At 43.9% G+C, this 15,573-nt stretch overlaps 1 protein-coding gene across 8 annotated transcripts in view; it reads left to right on the plus strand.

Annotated features, from left to right (window-relative positions):
- Fancc (FA complementation group C) overlaps nucleotides 1-15,573 on the plus strand; it is a 132,299-nt gene that overhangs the window by 56,299 nt on the left and 60,427 nt on the right. Inside the window, exon 1 of one of the 8 annotated variants that reach the window (XM_006253491.5) lies at nucleotides 4,017-4,288. The exons of the other annotated variants lie outside the window; for them this stretch is intronic. Coding sequence (XP_006253553.1) covers nucleotides 4,217-4,288 — 72 coding nt within the window. The 5' untranslated portion in view covers nucleotides 4,017-4,216. Of the gene's footprint in view, nucleotides 1-4,016; nucleotides 4,289-15,573 lie in introns of those variants that run through there. 8 annotated transcript variants of the gene reach the window in all.

A 15,573-nucleotide genomic window follows, 5' to 3' on the forward strand; every position in this document is an offset into this window, starting at 1 on the left:
ACATCAAAACAATCATCCACCATGATCAAGTAGGCTTCATCCCAGGCATGCAGTGATGGTTTAATATAAGGAATACTATCAACGTGATCCATTATATAAACAAACTGAAAGAACAAAACCACATGATCATTTCATTAGATGCTGAGAAAGCATTTGACAAAATTCAACACCCCTTCATGATAAAAGTCCTGGAAAGAATAGGAATTCAAGGCCCATACCTAAACATAGTAAAAGCCATATACAGCAAACCAGTTGCTAACATTAAACTAAATGGAGAGAAACTTGAAGCAATCCCACTAAAATCAGGGACTAGACAAGGCTGCCCACTCTCTCCCTACTTATTCAATATAGTTCTTGAAGTTCTAGCCAGAGCAATCAGACAACAAGAGGAGGTCAAGGGGATACAGATCGGAAAAGAAGAAGTCAAAATATCACTATTTGCAGATGATATGATAGTATATTTAAGTGATCCCAAAAGTTCCACCAGAGAACTACTAAAGCTGATAAACAACTTCAGCAAAGTGGCTGGGTATAAAATTAACTCAAATCAGTAGCCTTCCTCTACACAAAAGAGAAACAAGCCGAGAAAGAAATTAGGGAAACAATACCCTTCATAATAGACCCAAATAATCCAAAGTACCTCGGTGTGACTTTAACCAAGCAAGTAAAAGATCTGTACAATAAGAACTTCAAGACTCTGAAGAAAGAAGTTGAAGAAGACCTCAGAAGATGGAAAGATCTCTCATGCTCATGGATTGGCAGGATTAATATAGTAAAAATGGCCATTTAACCAAAAGCGATCTACAGATTCAATGCAATTCCCATCAAAATCTCAATCCATTTCTTCAAAGAGTTAGACAGAACAATTTGTAAATTCATCTGGAATAACAAAAAGCCAGGATAGCTAAAACTATCCTCAACAATAAAAGGACTACAGGGGGAATAACTGTCCCTGAACTCCAGCAGTGTTACAGAGCAATAGTGATAAAAACTGTATGGTATTGGTACAGAGACAGACAGATAGACCAATGGAACAGAATTGAAGACCCAGAAATGAACCCACACACCTATGGGCACTTGGTTTTTGACAAAGGAGCCAAAACCATCAAATGGAAAAAAGATAGCATTTTCAGCAAATGGTTCTGGTTCAACTGGAGGTCAACATGTAGAAGAATGCAGATCAATCCATGGTTATCACCCTGTACAAAGCTTAAGTCCAAGTGGATCAAGGACCTCCACATCAAACCAGATACACTCAAACTAATAGAAGAAAAACTAGGGCAGCATCTCGAACACATGCACTGGAAAAAAATTTCCTGAACAAAACACCAATGGCTTATGCTCTAAGATCAAGAATCGACGAATGGGATCTTATAAAACTGCAAAGCTTCTGTAAGGCAAAGGACACTGTGGTTAGGACAAAACGGCAACCAACAGATTGGGAAAAGATCTTTACCAATCCTACAACAGATAGAGGCCTTATATCCAAAATATACAAAGAACTCAAGAAGTTAGACCGCAGGGAGACAAATAACCCTATTAAAAAATGGGGCTCAGAGCTAAACAAAGAATTCACAGCTGAGGAATGCCGAATGGCTGAGAAACACCTAAAGAAATGTTCAATATCTTTAGTCATAAGGGAAATGCAAATCAAAACAACCCTGAGATTTCACCTCACACCGGTGAGAATGGCTAAGATCAAAAACTCAGGTGACAGCAGAGGTTGGCGAGGATGTGGAGAAAGAGGAACACTCCTCCAGTGTTGGTGGGATTGCAGACTGGTACAACCATTCTGGAAATCAGTCTGGAGGTTCCTCAGAAAATTGGACATTGAACTGCCTGAGGATCCAGCTATACCTCTCTTGGGCATATACCCAAAAGATGCTTCAACCTATAAAAGAGACACGTGCTCCACTATGTTCATCGCAGCCTTATTTATAATAGCCAGAAGCTGGAAAGAACCCAGATGCCCTTCAACAGAGGAATGGATACAGAAAATGTGGTACATCTACACAATGGAATATTACTCAGCTATCAAAAACAATTACTTTATGAAATTCGTAGGCAAATGGTTGGAACTGGAAAATATCATCCTGAGTGAGGTAACCCAATCACAGAAAAACACACATGGTATGCACTCATTGATAAGTGGCTATTAGCCCAAATGCTTGAATTACCCTAGATGCCTAGAACACATGAAACTCAAGACAGATGATCAAAATGTGAATGCTTCACTCCTTCTTTAAAAGGGGAACAAGAATACCCTTGGCAGGGAATAGAGAGGCAAAGATTAAAACAGAGACAGAAGGAACACCCATTCAGAGCCTGCCCCACATGTGGCCCATACATATACAGCCATCCAATTAGACAAGATGGATGAAGCAAAGAAGTGCAGGCAGACAGGATCCGGACGTAGATCTCTCCTGAGAGACACAGCCAGAATACAGCTAATACAGAGGCGAATGCCAGCAGCAAACCACTGAAATGAGAACAGGACCTCCGTTGAAGGAATCAGAGAAAGAACTGGAAAGCTTGAAGGGGCTCGAGACCCCACATGAACAACAATGCCAAGCAACCAGAGCTTCCAGGGACTAAGCCACTACCTAAAGACTATACGTGGACTGACCCTGGACTCTGACCTCATAGGTAGTATTGAATATCCTAGTAAGATCACCAGTGTAAGGGGAAGCCCTGGGTCCTGCTAAGACTGAACCCCCAGTGAACTAGATTGTTGGGGGGAGGGCGGCCATGGTGGGAGGATGGGTAGGGGAGCACCCATAAAGGAGGAGAGAGGGAGGGATTAGGGGGATGTTGGCCTGTAAACCGGGAAAGGGAATAACACTCGAAATGTAAGTAAGAAATACTCAAGTTAATAAAAACAAACAAACAAACAAACGAACAAACAAAAAAAAAAACAAAAAAACCTGCCTGACTCTAGCATTCTGCTGTTTTTCCTACCATATGTGATATGTTAAAGAGTAAATGATTAGCAATTTTTTATTAATGAAAAAGTGGTATCCTACTTTATATCCAGATTTCAAAATAAAACTTGAAGAAAAATATTTGAGCTACTCCTTACACAATTAACAGTGTCTTGTAAATAGTTACAGATGAACTGTGGAGGTGTGGGAAGGATTGCCTTGATGGTATGGCTTGGAGTTCAAATATATTAAAAGGCTCAAGTGTAAAAGGCTTGGAATTCCCAACTGGTGGTACTTATGAGTGGAACCTTTAGACTGTGGCCTTGTGGAAGGAAGTGTGCATTATTCGAGGCATGTTCTTAAAGGAGACGCTGAGACCATGGCTTCTCCCCACCCCAGCTTCTTTCCACCCCACCTTACTTCCTGGATACCTAGAGTGAGCAAGTGCCTCTGTCATATACTCCTACCACATAATGTCACCTAAAGGAGTGGAAGAATCAAGTGAGAGTGAGCAGAAACAAGTCCTCGTGTTCCTCATTCTAATCCTCTTCTTTCTCTTAGTCGCCCTTCTAGTTTTCTTCCTCCTGTCCTCCTCTTCCTCTTCCTTGCCTTCCTCTTGTTTGTGCCTTATATTGGCCTGTATATTCATGTGAAGGCTGGCTGCTAACTTGGAGAGTCTTCCTCTTGAGACAGGGTCTTTGTCTGACCCAGAGCTCAGTGATGAGGATAGACTCCTGGCCAGTGAGCCTCCCCAGCACTGGCTCCACAGGCACAGGCCACTCACGCAGTTTCCTGCATTAGTGCCTGACCCACAGCCAGGCCCTGATGCTCCTAGAGCAAGCATGTCACTAGCTGAGCCTTCTATTCAGCCTGCTTTCCTTGTAACATTTTTAGGTCAGATATTTTGTCACAGAAACAGAATAAAAACACTCCCCTTGTAGGAAATGGTGGCTTTGACCCCCAGGGTGACACAGGAGGGAGACTCACTCTTATTTTGTTTTTATCGTGGGCCGCTCAGATGTGAAGTAGAATGATAAAGGAGGGCTGTGAACCTGGTAGCCCCTGTGCTCGGACTTGATAACAAACACTAGCGGTGTAAGAATGCCATCTGCAGAGGGAGATGAATCCTCTTAGATTGCTGAACTTGAGCTCTGTCATGGAAGAGCCAGGCAGAGCAAGTGAGACAGGACAAAGGGAATGCAAGCCGGTGCCTAGCTAGAGCAGGAGGGTCTTAGGTGCCTACCTAAAGACCTGTGTGTGCTGTGTGCCTGTTTGAGGTCTGTTGGTTGGCAGGCATGGGTCCAACTGTTTGCAGCTGGAATTCTGACTCGAGGACTGGGGCTGATGGAGGCAGACTGGGCAGTCAGGTAGGAAAACGGAAAGAGTTTAGCAACTTTCTGAGAAAGGTAGGAACGATGGAAAACAAAGAAATGGGCAGGAATCAGGAAGGAGATGTGTGTCATGAGTATGTGTCCCATTTAAGCTAGTGAGTGTTTGTATAACCGGACAGAAATAACCTAGCAATGGTGCAGGAGACAGTGGGGTCTCTGTTAGGAAGATCTGGGTAAGATGCAGTTCATGAAGACTATGGGATTTGGAATAATAAAAAGCAAGAATGTAGGTGAGCTTGTAAATTGGTTTTGTGGTAAGATGAAAGTTGCCACTTTGTAAGTTGAAGTTTTCCACATGGAGTTTAGGGCAGAGGTGATGGTGTGACAAAGAAGAAAAAGGGAATGAATTACTGCCCAGGGGACAATCAAGCAAATCAACCAAGGAAGCATTATAGGGTAACTGTGCAGTGCTAAGCCCCTGAGCATTTTGGTTGGAAATCAAAGCATGCATGGTATGGTCTGGTGTGTGTGTGTGTGTGTGTGTGTGTGTGTGTGTGTGTGTGTGTGTGTGTGTCTGTCTGTCTGTCTGTGTGTCTGTGTGTCTGCGAGTGTGTGTCTGTCTGTGTGTCTGTGTGTCTGCGAGTGTGTGTGTCTGTGAGTGTGTGTGTGTGTGTGTGTGTTCCAAAATGGGGCCTTAAGATGACCATGTCCTAAATGTCAGCCTGGGCTTAGCTCAGGCTAGATTCTGACCAGGTAAGCAGAAGGATTGCTCTCAGATAAACAGAAACCTAAACTTGGCATTCTTCAGAAATCCTGTGAGGCTTATTTCTGTTTGTCAAGAAAAGCCATTACTCCCCCTGCCCACCCTTTATAGTCAACTACTTTGGGCAAAGGGCATCTAGTTCCTAATTAACCCAAACATCCTGTAATAGATCAAAACCCCTATGCTGACTCCTAGGCTGTTCTGGCCCACATCTCTCCTCCTGTTCACACCTATTCCCATGAGACTGTCAGGGCTCTTCCCACTGCCCTCTGTGACCTGCCCTCGCTGCTCCCCCCGCTCCTTGACAGTTTGATTTTCCAAATAAACTGTGTTCCTGCCCATGTAGTGGTCTAGTTTAGTGGTGTCTCTGCACCTTCATTTACAGTGTGATGTCTAAGTAGTGCTAGCTATGTGGGCACTGGGAAGGAGAGGACCCAGAGTGGATTTAGAAGAGTTGGTGTTCACAAGACCAGTGCCACACGGCATTGGAAAAGGAGGTAGGCAGAATTCTTGGGGGTGCTTTCAAAGAGTTGTTTCTGTGCTTTGTCATGGATCCCTCTTGCATTTCCCCAGCAGAATGCAGACTTAGAGGTCTGTCTGTCTGTGCATATTACTCTGAGCAGGTGTTACTTCCATGGTTGCACGGGTTTGTGATGTTGCATCCAAGCTAGTTTTCTTGTGCCTTTTGCTTTTGGCTTTTGAAATCAATTCTTACTCCGTCCTGGAACTGAGTGAGCAAGCCAGAAGTTCTGTAAGCAAACGTAGAACCTGCAGAACTTGTTGTGTTTGGAGCTGTGTTCTGTCAGTACCTGCTCTGGGTGGGCTGTGTAAACAGTGGCCATGGGGAGGCAGGACAGAGAGGCAGCCTCTGCCTTGCTTACTAGCCTAACAGATCCAAGGCTCCAGATTTCTGACAGTTTACTTCATATGAAAGAGGGCCTAAAAATACCAGGCCAGTTAGGTTTTTACTGTAGATCATTTCATTTAAGCTGCAATGGGACATATAAATTTTAAAAGGGGGGAAAATCTAAGTCAAGATTTTGAAGGAAAAGTCACAGAATCTGTCTGCAATAATTAGTGTTGGCCAGTGATGCCAAACTACAAAGAGCCTGGCAAAGTGAGGCCCACCCTTTGAGTTGGCTGCTGAGGGTTTGAGTAATGCACTACCAAACAAAAATTCCACGCCAAAGTCAAGAACGCATTCTCCTGTGAACCACTTAATACGCCATTAGTAACCTTTTGTCATACACTTTAAAAATTTATAGGAACACATGACATCACTCTGTTTTGTCTTTTTGGTTGATGTTTTTCAAGACAGGGTTTCTCTGTGTAGCCCTGGCCATCCTGGAACTCACTCTGTAGACCAGGCTACCTCAAACTCAACACGATCTGCCTTCCCTTGTTTTCTAAGTGCTAGGATTAAAGGTATGTTCCAATACCACCTGGCTCATTTTGTCCGTTTTTGTTTGTTTGTTTGTTTGTATAGAGGCAAAGCCTCACATGCCCCAGAGTGGACTTGAATTCCCTTTGTAGATAAGGATGACCTTGAGTTTCTGATCCCTCTGCAGTTATAGTCACATATGATCTATCTCACCTAGCTGGGGAATCCCACCTAGGTCCTACATGGTAGGCAAGGGCTCTTCCCACTGAGATACATCTCTGTCTCATTTTTAATTTTGGAAGTCTAGTAAGATGAAAATAGTGCTAGGATGTGTTAGGCTACAGAGGAGAGAAGAGAAAGAGTCTCAGGGAAGATTATTTGTTGGGAAAAGGGGAATGGGTAAAAAGTCCTAGAGAATAGATGATGGCTGGAACAAGGGAAACAAGGAGGGGAAATATACAGAAACAGATTGAAATGGTTGCTATGTAAAACTTTAATGCTCTAATAATTAACCATGTTAGGGACAGTAGGGCTCATTGAATATTAAACTTAAAGGCATAGGCTAGTGTCACATGCCTGTGATCTCATCATTTGGGAGGCTGAGGCTGGAGGATTACAGCAAGTTAGGGGCCCACTTAGGCAACATAGGGAGTTCCCTGACATCCTGGTGTACAAAATGAGACCTGTCTTAAGAAAAGAAAAGAAAAGAAAAAAGACAAAATAAAGCAAAATAAAACAAAAATAAAGCATGAAAAAATGTTTTGCCTTTCATTGCATAGGGGCTTTTCCTCAATGGAAGCCCCTGACCTCAGGGATAGGGCTGCTGGGCCTCTGGGTCCTCTTGAAGCAGTCACACCTGGGTTGTGGTATTTTAATGTGAAGTCAGAAGAGGAAGCCATGGATGGAGCCAAGAGTTGTTTGTGGAGAAAACTCTACAAGGATCCTGTTGACTATGTATACCATGAATCTGTGGCAGTAGTGACAAACATGCTACCTCTAGTGTCTTGAGAAGGATGGACCTAGGGACAGACTGTAGAGACCTCATCTCTAGTTTGGAAAATGGGAAATACTTACGTTCAATATAGGCAATAGCTACCAGCAAGCAGAGTATGAGGCAGAACTCATCCTGTGTGTCTCCTGCTAGATTCCAGATGTTTGACCTGTCTCAGTGCCACTGGATCAGCGCTGTACTTCTCCATAGAAGCTAGTATGCATTTTGTGTAGGTCATGAGCCTGTGAACTACATACATGGTTCTTTCCACCTTCCTGATACTGAAAGCTGTTATGTTTTCTATTTCAAAGAGAAAGAAACTGGTAGGGCATGGCAGCACACATGTTTAATCCCAGCAATCAAGAGGCAGAAGCGGACAGACCAGCATGGTCTACAAAGTGAGTTCCAGGACAACCAGGATTACACAGAGAAACCCTGTCTCTCAATGCCAACTTCATCTGCCATCTGAGAGACAGACAGACAGACAGACAGACAGACAGACAGACAGACAGAACACATGAGTTGATGGAACTGTTGGAGGAGCACAAGAGTGCCCGAGTCCTAGACTCTTCTGTTTGCAAGCATCCTACTTCTCAGCTCATCAGTTAATTCCTCTGTGCACAGTGGTCAAAGGCTTTTCTGATTCCTGCCAGAGTTTTGGACCAGATGAAGGACTTGCTTTAGCTAGAACAAGGGAGCCCTGGGATGACTGAAATGTTCCTCTCTGCTGCCTTATGTAGGCTCTTCCTCCATGTAGAGCTTGGGATGCAGGCAAGCTCTAGGGTGTTGACTTTCAGACTCATGGTGCTGGGGCATTACAGGACTTGTTGGTTGTTCTTTTGGAAAGGCCAGTTCTGGCCCCAGTTCACGGTCTGGACAGGGACTATATTATCGTCATGGAAACAGCACTCAGATGATTCAGACTAAGATGTGTACACATCACACTATGAGAAAATCAGACTTAAGCGAATCCGTCTCACACTCAGCTCCTCTTGAGTCTCTTCATACATACAATGAATATTCAACTGGATAGACTATGAAACATCCCCTGGCAGGGATTCTCTCACTGTCAGATCAGAGCAGTCAATAACAGGCCTCTGGATGATGCAGGGGACGGGGAAAACAAGGACTAGTGGAGCAGGGTTCCCTGGGTGTCAGGTCACATCCCATCCCCACCCAAACTGAGGTTTCAGTTACAGTGGTTACTGATAATCAGGATGCGCCATGAACTACAAATCCTGCTGGCCTTTTACATGCATGGCCCCCATTTCATTTTAGAGCAGTGCTATGAGGCAATTATACCATCTCTATTTGGTGGAAGTGGAAAGCAGAGAGGATTAACATGTTTTAAAATATTTTAGGTTAGTAGCTATGACTTGGCCTGCTGAACACTCCATGATCTTCCACTCCTTCACTTTATTGTTTAATTAAACAAAAATGTATTACTACAGTCTCAAAAAAAGTTAATGTAGATATGTCAGCCTATCCAACCTCATATATTTCTCCAGATGTGATCTCTGATTTCACTGACCTACGATATTTCTACTCTTTTAAACCATTTATTCTTTTCATTTTTGTTTAACTGAAAATTATATTGATGTGTGTTGTGCGACTTAGCTCTTGCAGACTGTCGTGACCCCTGCAGTTATTTCCATACCAGTCACACACATCTCCTTGTCGTACTTCCCAACATGCCAGATGTTAGAATATTCAAGGCTGGATATGTGTGTCTGTGGTAGAGCGCTGACTGGGTGAGGTTCTAGGTTCTGTCCTCAGCACCACCAACAAAACAAACAAAAAGGAGGGGTGGGTGGAAGCATGGGCGAGGAGGAAGGAAGGAGGGTTGTTTGTAGTTGCAGATTCCAGATACGTTTAAATGCGAGCTCCTCTGTAGAGGCAGTTTCCTCCCAAGGTGATTTGGCAGTGTCTGTGGATATTTTTCATAGTAGTAACCTGGAGGAGTTGAACTGTACTGGCAGTAAGAGGGGAGGGATACCTAGGACTCTCTCAACCATAAAGAATTATCAGCCAAGTAGCAATTGTGCTGAGTGTGGGGAAGTTAGATTTGTTTAAACCTACTCAACTCTGTGCAGTTCCCATAAGGGGATCAACAATCTGTAGTGTGTCAGCACAGACCTTCACTTAAAGAAGTGTTGAGTAGCAAGTTCATGTTGTTGAAAGTTAGGGCTTCTGTTTATAAGGAAAACCCAGTTGTACCCTCTATTCCCTGATTATTTTCAAGACATTTCTATGTACCTTGGTGTAGGGGGTATGGTTCTCAGGGTCAGAGTCTTGCTTTCCAATCATGTGGTATGGTAAAGGTGTGTCTCAGCTCATGGTTTCTGTGGGTCCCTTTTCTAAATTAAGGACACTTCCATTTAGGATGGAGGTCACTGTGGAAGTTAAAAATCATCTCATGGCTTAAATCGTGGATTGAAATAAAGGGAACTCTGTAATTTCATATTTGCTCTGTTGCTGTGCTCAGATATTGCTAAGCTCTTGTAGGCTCCGGGTGAAGATAGGGCTCTAACCCGTGTGTTACCACAGAGACAGAGGCATCATTTAGGTAAACACATGCAGACTGCACTTAGTGCACCCTGCCTCTTTGTTAAGCATGTATTATCTCACTGAGGAGTAAGAACTTAAAACTTAGCTGTAGGGGGACATTTCTTCCCATTCAGACCAAGCTGTGGTGGAAGTACGCCTGTAAGTTGGGTCCGTTTCCTTTTGCTTTGGATCGTAAGTTATCCTGGTGTCAAATGTGCTCGTTGTCTACTAAGATGCCTTTTAACTCTTAGTCCAGAAGCAACATCACTGAAAACCTTTCAGTGCAACAAACTTGCATAACTTGTCAAGCCTTTGGCTACTGTCTTCTAGTTTCATCAATACCAGTGGATGACCATGCTCATGATTTGGGAACAGGTCATTCCATACGATCTCAGACATTTGGGAAAGAGTGATGACTGCCCTTCCTTAATAGCTATAGTGTTGTCATGCTGTAGATGGATGGGGTTGAATAGTCTGGCATGGGCATGACTGTACCGTGTGTGTGTGTGTGTGTGTGTGTGTGTGTGTGTGTGTGTATGTATGTGTGTGTGCGCATGTGTAAACCGAGTCAAGGTACCTGTCTAGTCACTCGAGTTTTCCTACTCCCTCAGCATGTGCTGTGCTGTGCTTCTTGCTTTGTTTTAGGAAAGGTGTGATGTTCTACTACCTTACATGGTGCTGTCACTGCTGACTTTAGTTTATACCCAGACAGTACAACCTTACGTGAGGCTGTGACTGATGACTTCAGTTTATACCCAGACAGTACACATCTTGGTGACACTGAAGTCTTCTTGCCAAAACCTTTTATGTGTTCTCATTTATGCAAACATCTGACACACATTTAAAAATATTTTTAAGATTTATTTTAATGTATCTGAGTATTTTACCTGAATCTGTGTCATTGTGACACTTGTGTGCCTAGTGCTGTCACGTCAGCGGGTGGCATTGGATCCCCTGGAACTGAATTGTAGAGCATTGTGAATTGTAGAGCATTGTGAATTGTAGAGCATTGTGAATTGCCATCGAGGAGCTAGAAACTGAACCTGGGCCTTCTGGAAGAGCAGCCAGTGCTCTTAACCTCTGAGTCATCTCTCCAACTTCTGACATCCATTTTTAAAAGTTGTGCAACACACCTCCCTCCTGGGCTCTGTAGTGTGTGCTGCTGCATTTTACTTGAGAGAAGGCAGTGTTTCTATTTTTCTCCTCTGGAATAAATGTAGGTGGAGCTTAAACATTAGTTTTATGCTCGGATCATCTGTGTAAATTTGGGGAGATGGTGGGGAGACATGGTAATTTATGATTGTGTGATTAAGAACAGAAGCCCAATTTTCAGCTTCATATCCAGTGTTGAAAACTAGAAATCACTTGCAGGTGATTCAACTAATTTAGGAATATCAGTGATAGCCAAATAAAAGTTCTGGTATAATGTCATAATTTTTTTTTAGAGAAATATGCAAAAATACAAAGGAGGAAGTGACAAGTTCAGCTTTGGGGCACAGGTATTTTATCTGCTTAGGATTTAGACAGTCCACTCTAGATTAATGAGCTGGATACTTCTAGAAGGACACAAGAAAGGGGAGGTCAAACATTTTAATATACCTGAGAGGTACACTGAGGAAGGCAAAATAATTCAATTGTATGAACCTATAAAAATTAGTTTCAAATAGTGAAGATTAGCTTCTTAACTGATCTAACCTCAACTGAGCTTGCTTTGGAATTTTCCAGGACTCTTCTTACAGTGATAAAGCTTGTTGCTGCTTGCCCTGTCCCTTCTGGGCATCCTAAGACTCTGGAAGACCCCAGGCTACCGTGTGCTGTAAAATGACATGTCATCTGTGGGATAAAGTCCATAGCAGGATGAGGCTCTGGCCAAGGTTACCAAATTGAGTCATTCTCTTTGATGTCAAAGTACATACCGGTGTCATGGTTTTTTGTTTTGTGGGTATATTATGACCTGAAAAGAAAGTAAGTTGTGAAAAAAACAGAATTTCTCTTGTTCTTTTGTAAAAAGGTAAAAAGGAAGCCTGTAAGAGTTATAAAAGAGTCTTCCTTTCTTTTGAATTTGATCCGAGTGTTCACTCTATGAGGATAGCTTACAGTTGCTTCAGGGAAGGTAAGAGGTGGTAAGACAGCCCCTTCTTCCCAAGTCTATGAATACCAAGTGGACGGAATGTGTGTTTAATGAAACATCACTGCAGGCCCCTAGCTAGACATACAAATAGGACCCCATGAATGTGGGAGAGCAGAACAGAAATCTCACAGAAAGATGGGTTTTGAAAGATAAGGGTAAGTTCTGGCAGCTAGAGACAGGCAGGAGTTGTTGGCTTCGTTGGAAGAAAGAAAAACTTGCTAGAGCCAGATGAAAGGTTAGAGAGAAAGTAGTTAAAGGCATGGTACGTGGGCCTGTGCTTAGGAACCTGTAAGGGTAGCAGCTGTGGTGCCTGGCTACTATGCCTTGTTTAGGGCCAGCTCTGTCTCTCACTCCTGCGTGTTAGCCTGGCTTATCGAGGCCCACATCCTTCATCTATGCCTTCTGCTTCGCTAGCGGCCTCAGGGTGGCTCAGCTGTTATCACTCTGAAGTGCTCAGAAAACTGGTTAGGGTCATCCTTCCTTCTCTTTCCATAGACACTGATGGACCATCTTACCTCCTACAGCACTTAAGCTCCTGTCTCTGCTGCCCATCACATTTCAGTGTGTGTGTGTGTGTGTGTGTGTGTGTGTGTGTGTGTGTGTGTGTGCGCACACATGTGTGCACACAAGTGTTTCTCATCCTACCAGCTTCTGTGCAGTACATACCACTCTCAATGTGCTTATTGAATGAATGGATAAAAAGTCCTAGTTTTAAAACAGAGTTTTTGTTTATTTAAAAACATGAATAAGGAAACATAATCAATGAAGGATATTCTAAAAGATTTTAATGATCAGAAAAAGTAACTGTTTAGAAAAGCAAAAAAAAAAAAAAAATTATATGCTTTGTCTCTGGCCCAGGAATATCTACCACGGTTCTGCTCTACTGGTTCCTCGTTTGAGCAAGCCCCACCCACAGCTCCTCTCTACCTTGTTGTGCTTTGTGATCCTCCTCAATTCCCACATGCTGCCCTGACAGCAGCAGTAGGGTAGCGAGGAGCCGGAACACTGAAAACAAGAGGGGAGGTTTGCCCAATGGAGTTCAAATACCTGTGAGAGTTCACCTTCCTAGACGAAGCCTTTCTAGTGTTCTTCATGAATCAACATGGGGCTTAAAGATCCTTTTGTGGAGAGCCAGCTCAGAGGTTAAGCCCACTTACAGAGGACCCTGGTGTAATTCCCAGCATCCATACGGTAGCTCACAACCCTCTCTCTATATAACTCAAGTTCCAAAGGGTTTCATGCTCTCGTCTGGCCTTCAGGGACACTGCATGCACATTGCATGCACACGTAGATCCATGTAGGCAATGTACTCACACATAAAAACAAAACATCTTCTCAAAGTCATTGTACGTGGGTTAGCGAGGTGCATCAGCAGGGGAAGGCTCTTGCTGCCAACCTTGATAACCAGAGTTTGATCCTGGGGACTCACATGACTGCTGGAGAGAAAGGACTCTGGGAAACTGTCCTCTGACCTCTGCATGCATGCTGTGGCAGGTGCATGTGCAAGGGGTCACACACATTTGAAGTGCTGTAGTCGTGTTAGTTTCTGTATTTTGACCTCTGGAGGGCTTTGGAAAGAGCCATGACAGTGTGTGCACTGTTTTCCTGCCATACATGCTTATTTGTCCACACTCTGTTTGCAGACACTGGATTGTGCTCTTTGTTAGTCCCTCATGCTATCAGACCCACTCGGGTGGAGTCAGAGGGCTTCTAAGACAGATCAGAGTGATCAGATGGCCTCTTAAAAAGAGCCTGCTCCTCTCAGTGCAGGCAGCCAGTGCCTTGCCTTTCGTGGGTCTGTGTTTAAAGCCATTGCCGCTAGGTGGCAGTGTGCTGAGAATCTACAGGTTTTCTAGTCTATAATCTGCCACTGGGATACATCCTCAACCCAGCTTAATTAATTTTGCAGTGTAAGTTTTACTTTTTGTTCTGTATATTTAAGTGTCTTGCTTGATTCTTAGCTCTAGGCATTGCATGCATGCCCAGTAATTCAGAGACGGCATTAAGTCTCCTGGGACTGGAGTTACAGATGGTTGTCATATACCATGTGGGTTTTGGGAATTGAACCTGGGCATTCTTGAAGAGCAGCCAGTGCTCATAACCGCTCGGCCCTCTCCCCAGCCCCTGAAGTCTACTTTTAAATGGGAGATTTCAGGACTAAAGCTTGCTTATTTTAAGAGCCTGTCAGCCCAGGGCAGGTCTCCATGTGCTGCTTCTGCTTGTTTAATCTGGGTCTGGACCTTTGTGCTACTCCATAGCAGTTCATGTCAGGACACAGCATGTCATAGACAAAACAGGCAGATGTTAGACCATGCAACTTTGTTATAAAATATTTTTATGATTAAAATAGATAACGGAGAGATGGCCCAGTGGGTAAATGCATTTGCCATGTAGGTCTGACAACTAGAATTCAATCCTATAGGTAAGCTAGCTCATATGGAGAACAATCCCATCCTCAGAACTCAAGGAACTGTCTCTCCCTTCAGGCCTGTACCATATATTATCTGCGACAACACACTCACACTTTCATTCCTCCTCCTCCTCCTCTTCCCTCTCCCCCTCCCCCTCCCTCTCTCCCCCTCCTCCCTCCCTCTCTCCTCCCTCCCTCCCTCCCTCCCTCCCTCCTGTAGTAAAGCTCTTATTTGGACCAGAAGGCTTGCTGTTCTCTTTCAGAGAGGTGGGATCAGGGCTTTTGGCCCTGAGGAGACATTTGGATTTCATAGTAGAGTAACTGGGAACATTAAGGTCTACACTGAGAATGGTCTGATTTGCATGTAGTGTTTTTGTGGTGATTTGCCAGGTGGGTGGGATCCAGACTTGGACAGCACCTAACCTGCATCTCAGTATTTTTACCTATGAGGAAGGTTCAATAAGAGTATTTACATGTTCGAGGATTGGAGTGTGTGTCTGTGAAGCAGGTGCAGCAGCTCCTGCACACAAAGTGCTTCCTATATTGGTATTGGAGGACAGGGTCTCCAGTGCTATCCTCCCTCCTGGCTTTTTCATACTAAACTCAGAAATGCTGATGTCCAAACCAAGCCTGTTTGCCTGGCCTCCTCAGCCTGGTTCAGACCTGGAACATCCTCCATATGGCTTTGATATATGGCTGGGTCTTCTCTGTCTATAGTACCTCAATGGTGCCCCATGTGGGGTCCAGCCTCAGTGTTCCTTGTTTTTTTTGCTGAGGCCCTCATGTGCCTGTGTGGGATGAACAATGTAGTCAGCTTAGTATTTACTTTCTGTTCTTAGCACACGTTTGAGCGGAAGGAAAAACAGCAGTAACGTACAAGTGGCTCCAAGCAATCAGTGATATCAGTGTTCCACTTAGTAAGGAGCCTCTGCAGTACAGACTCCAAAGCCCACTCTCCGCATCTGAGTTTCTGGCTTTTCTCCTTCAGCGAGTTCATTCCTGTCAATAATGCTGGCTACACCTGGGCTCTGTTGTGGTTTAAGAGGTTGAAGTAGCTTCCTGCCACTGAGTTACTAAAGCAGCTCTATAAACTTGTCT

The sequence above is a fragment of the Rattus norvegicus genome, chromosome 17 (genome assembly GCF_036323735.1).
Source record: "Rattus norvegicus strain BN/NHsdMcwi chromosome 17, GRCr8, whole genome shotgun sequence".
Lineage (NCBI taxonomy): Eukaryota > Metazoa > Chordata > Mammalia > Rodentia > Muridae > Rattus > Rattus norvegicus.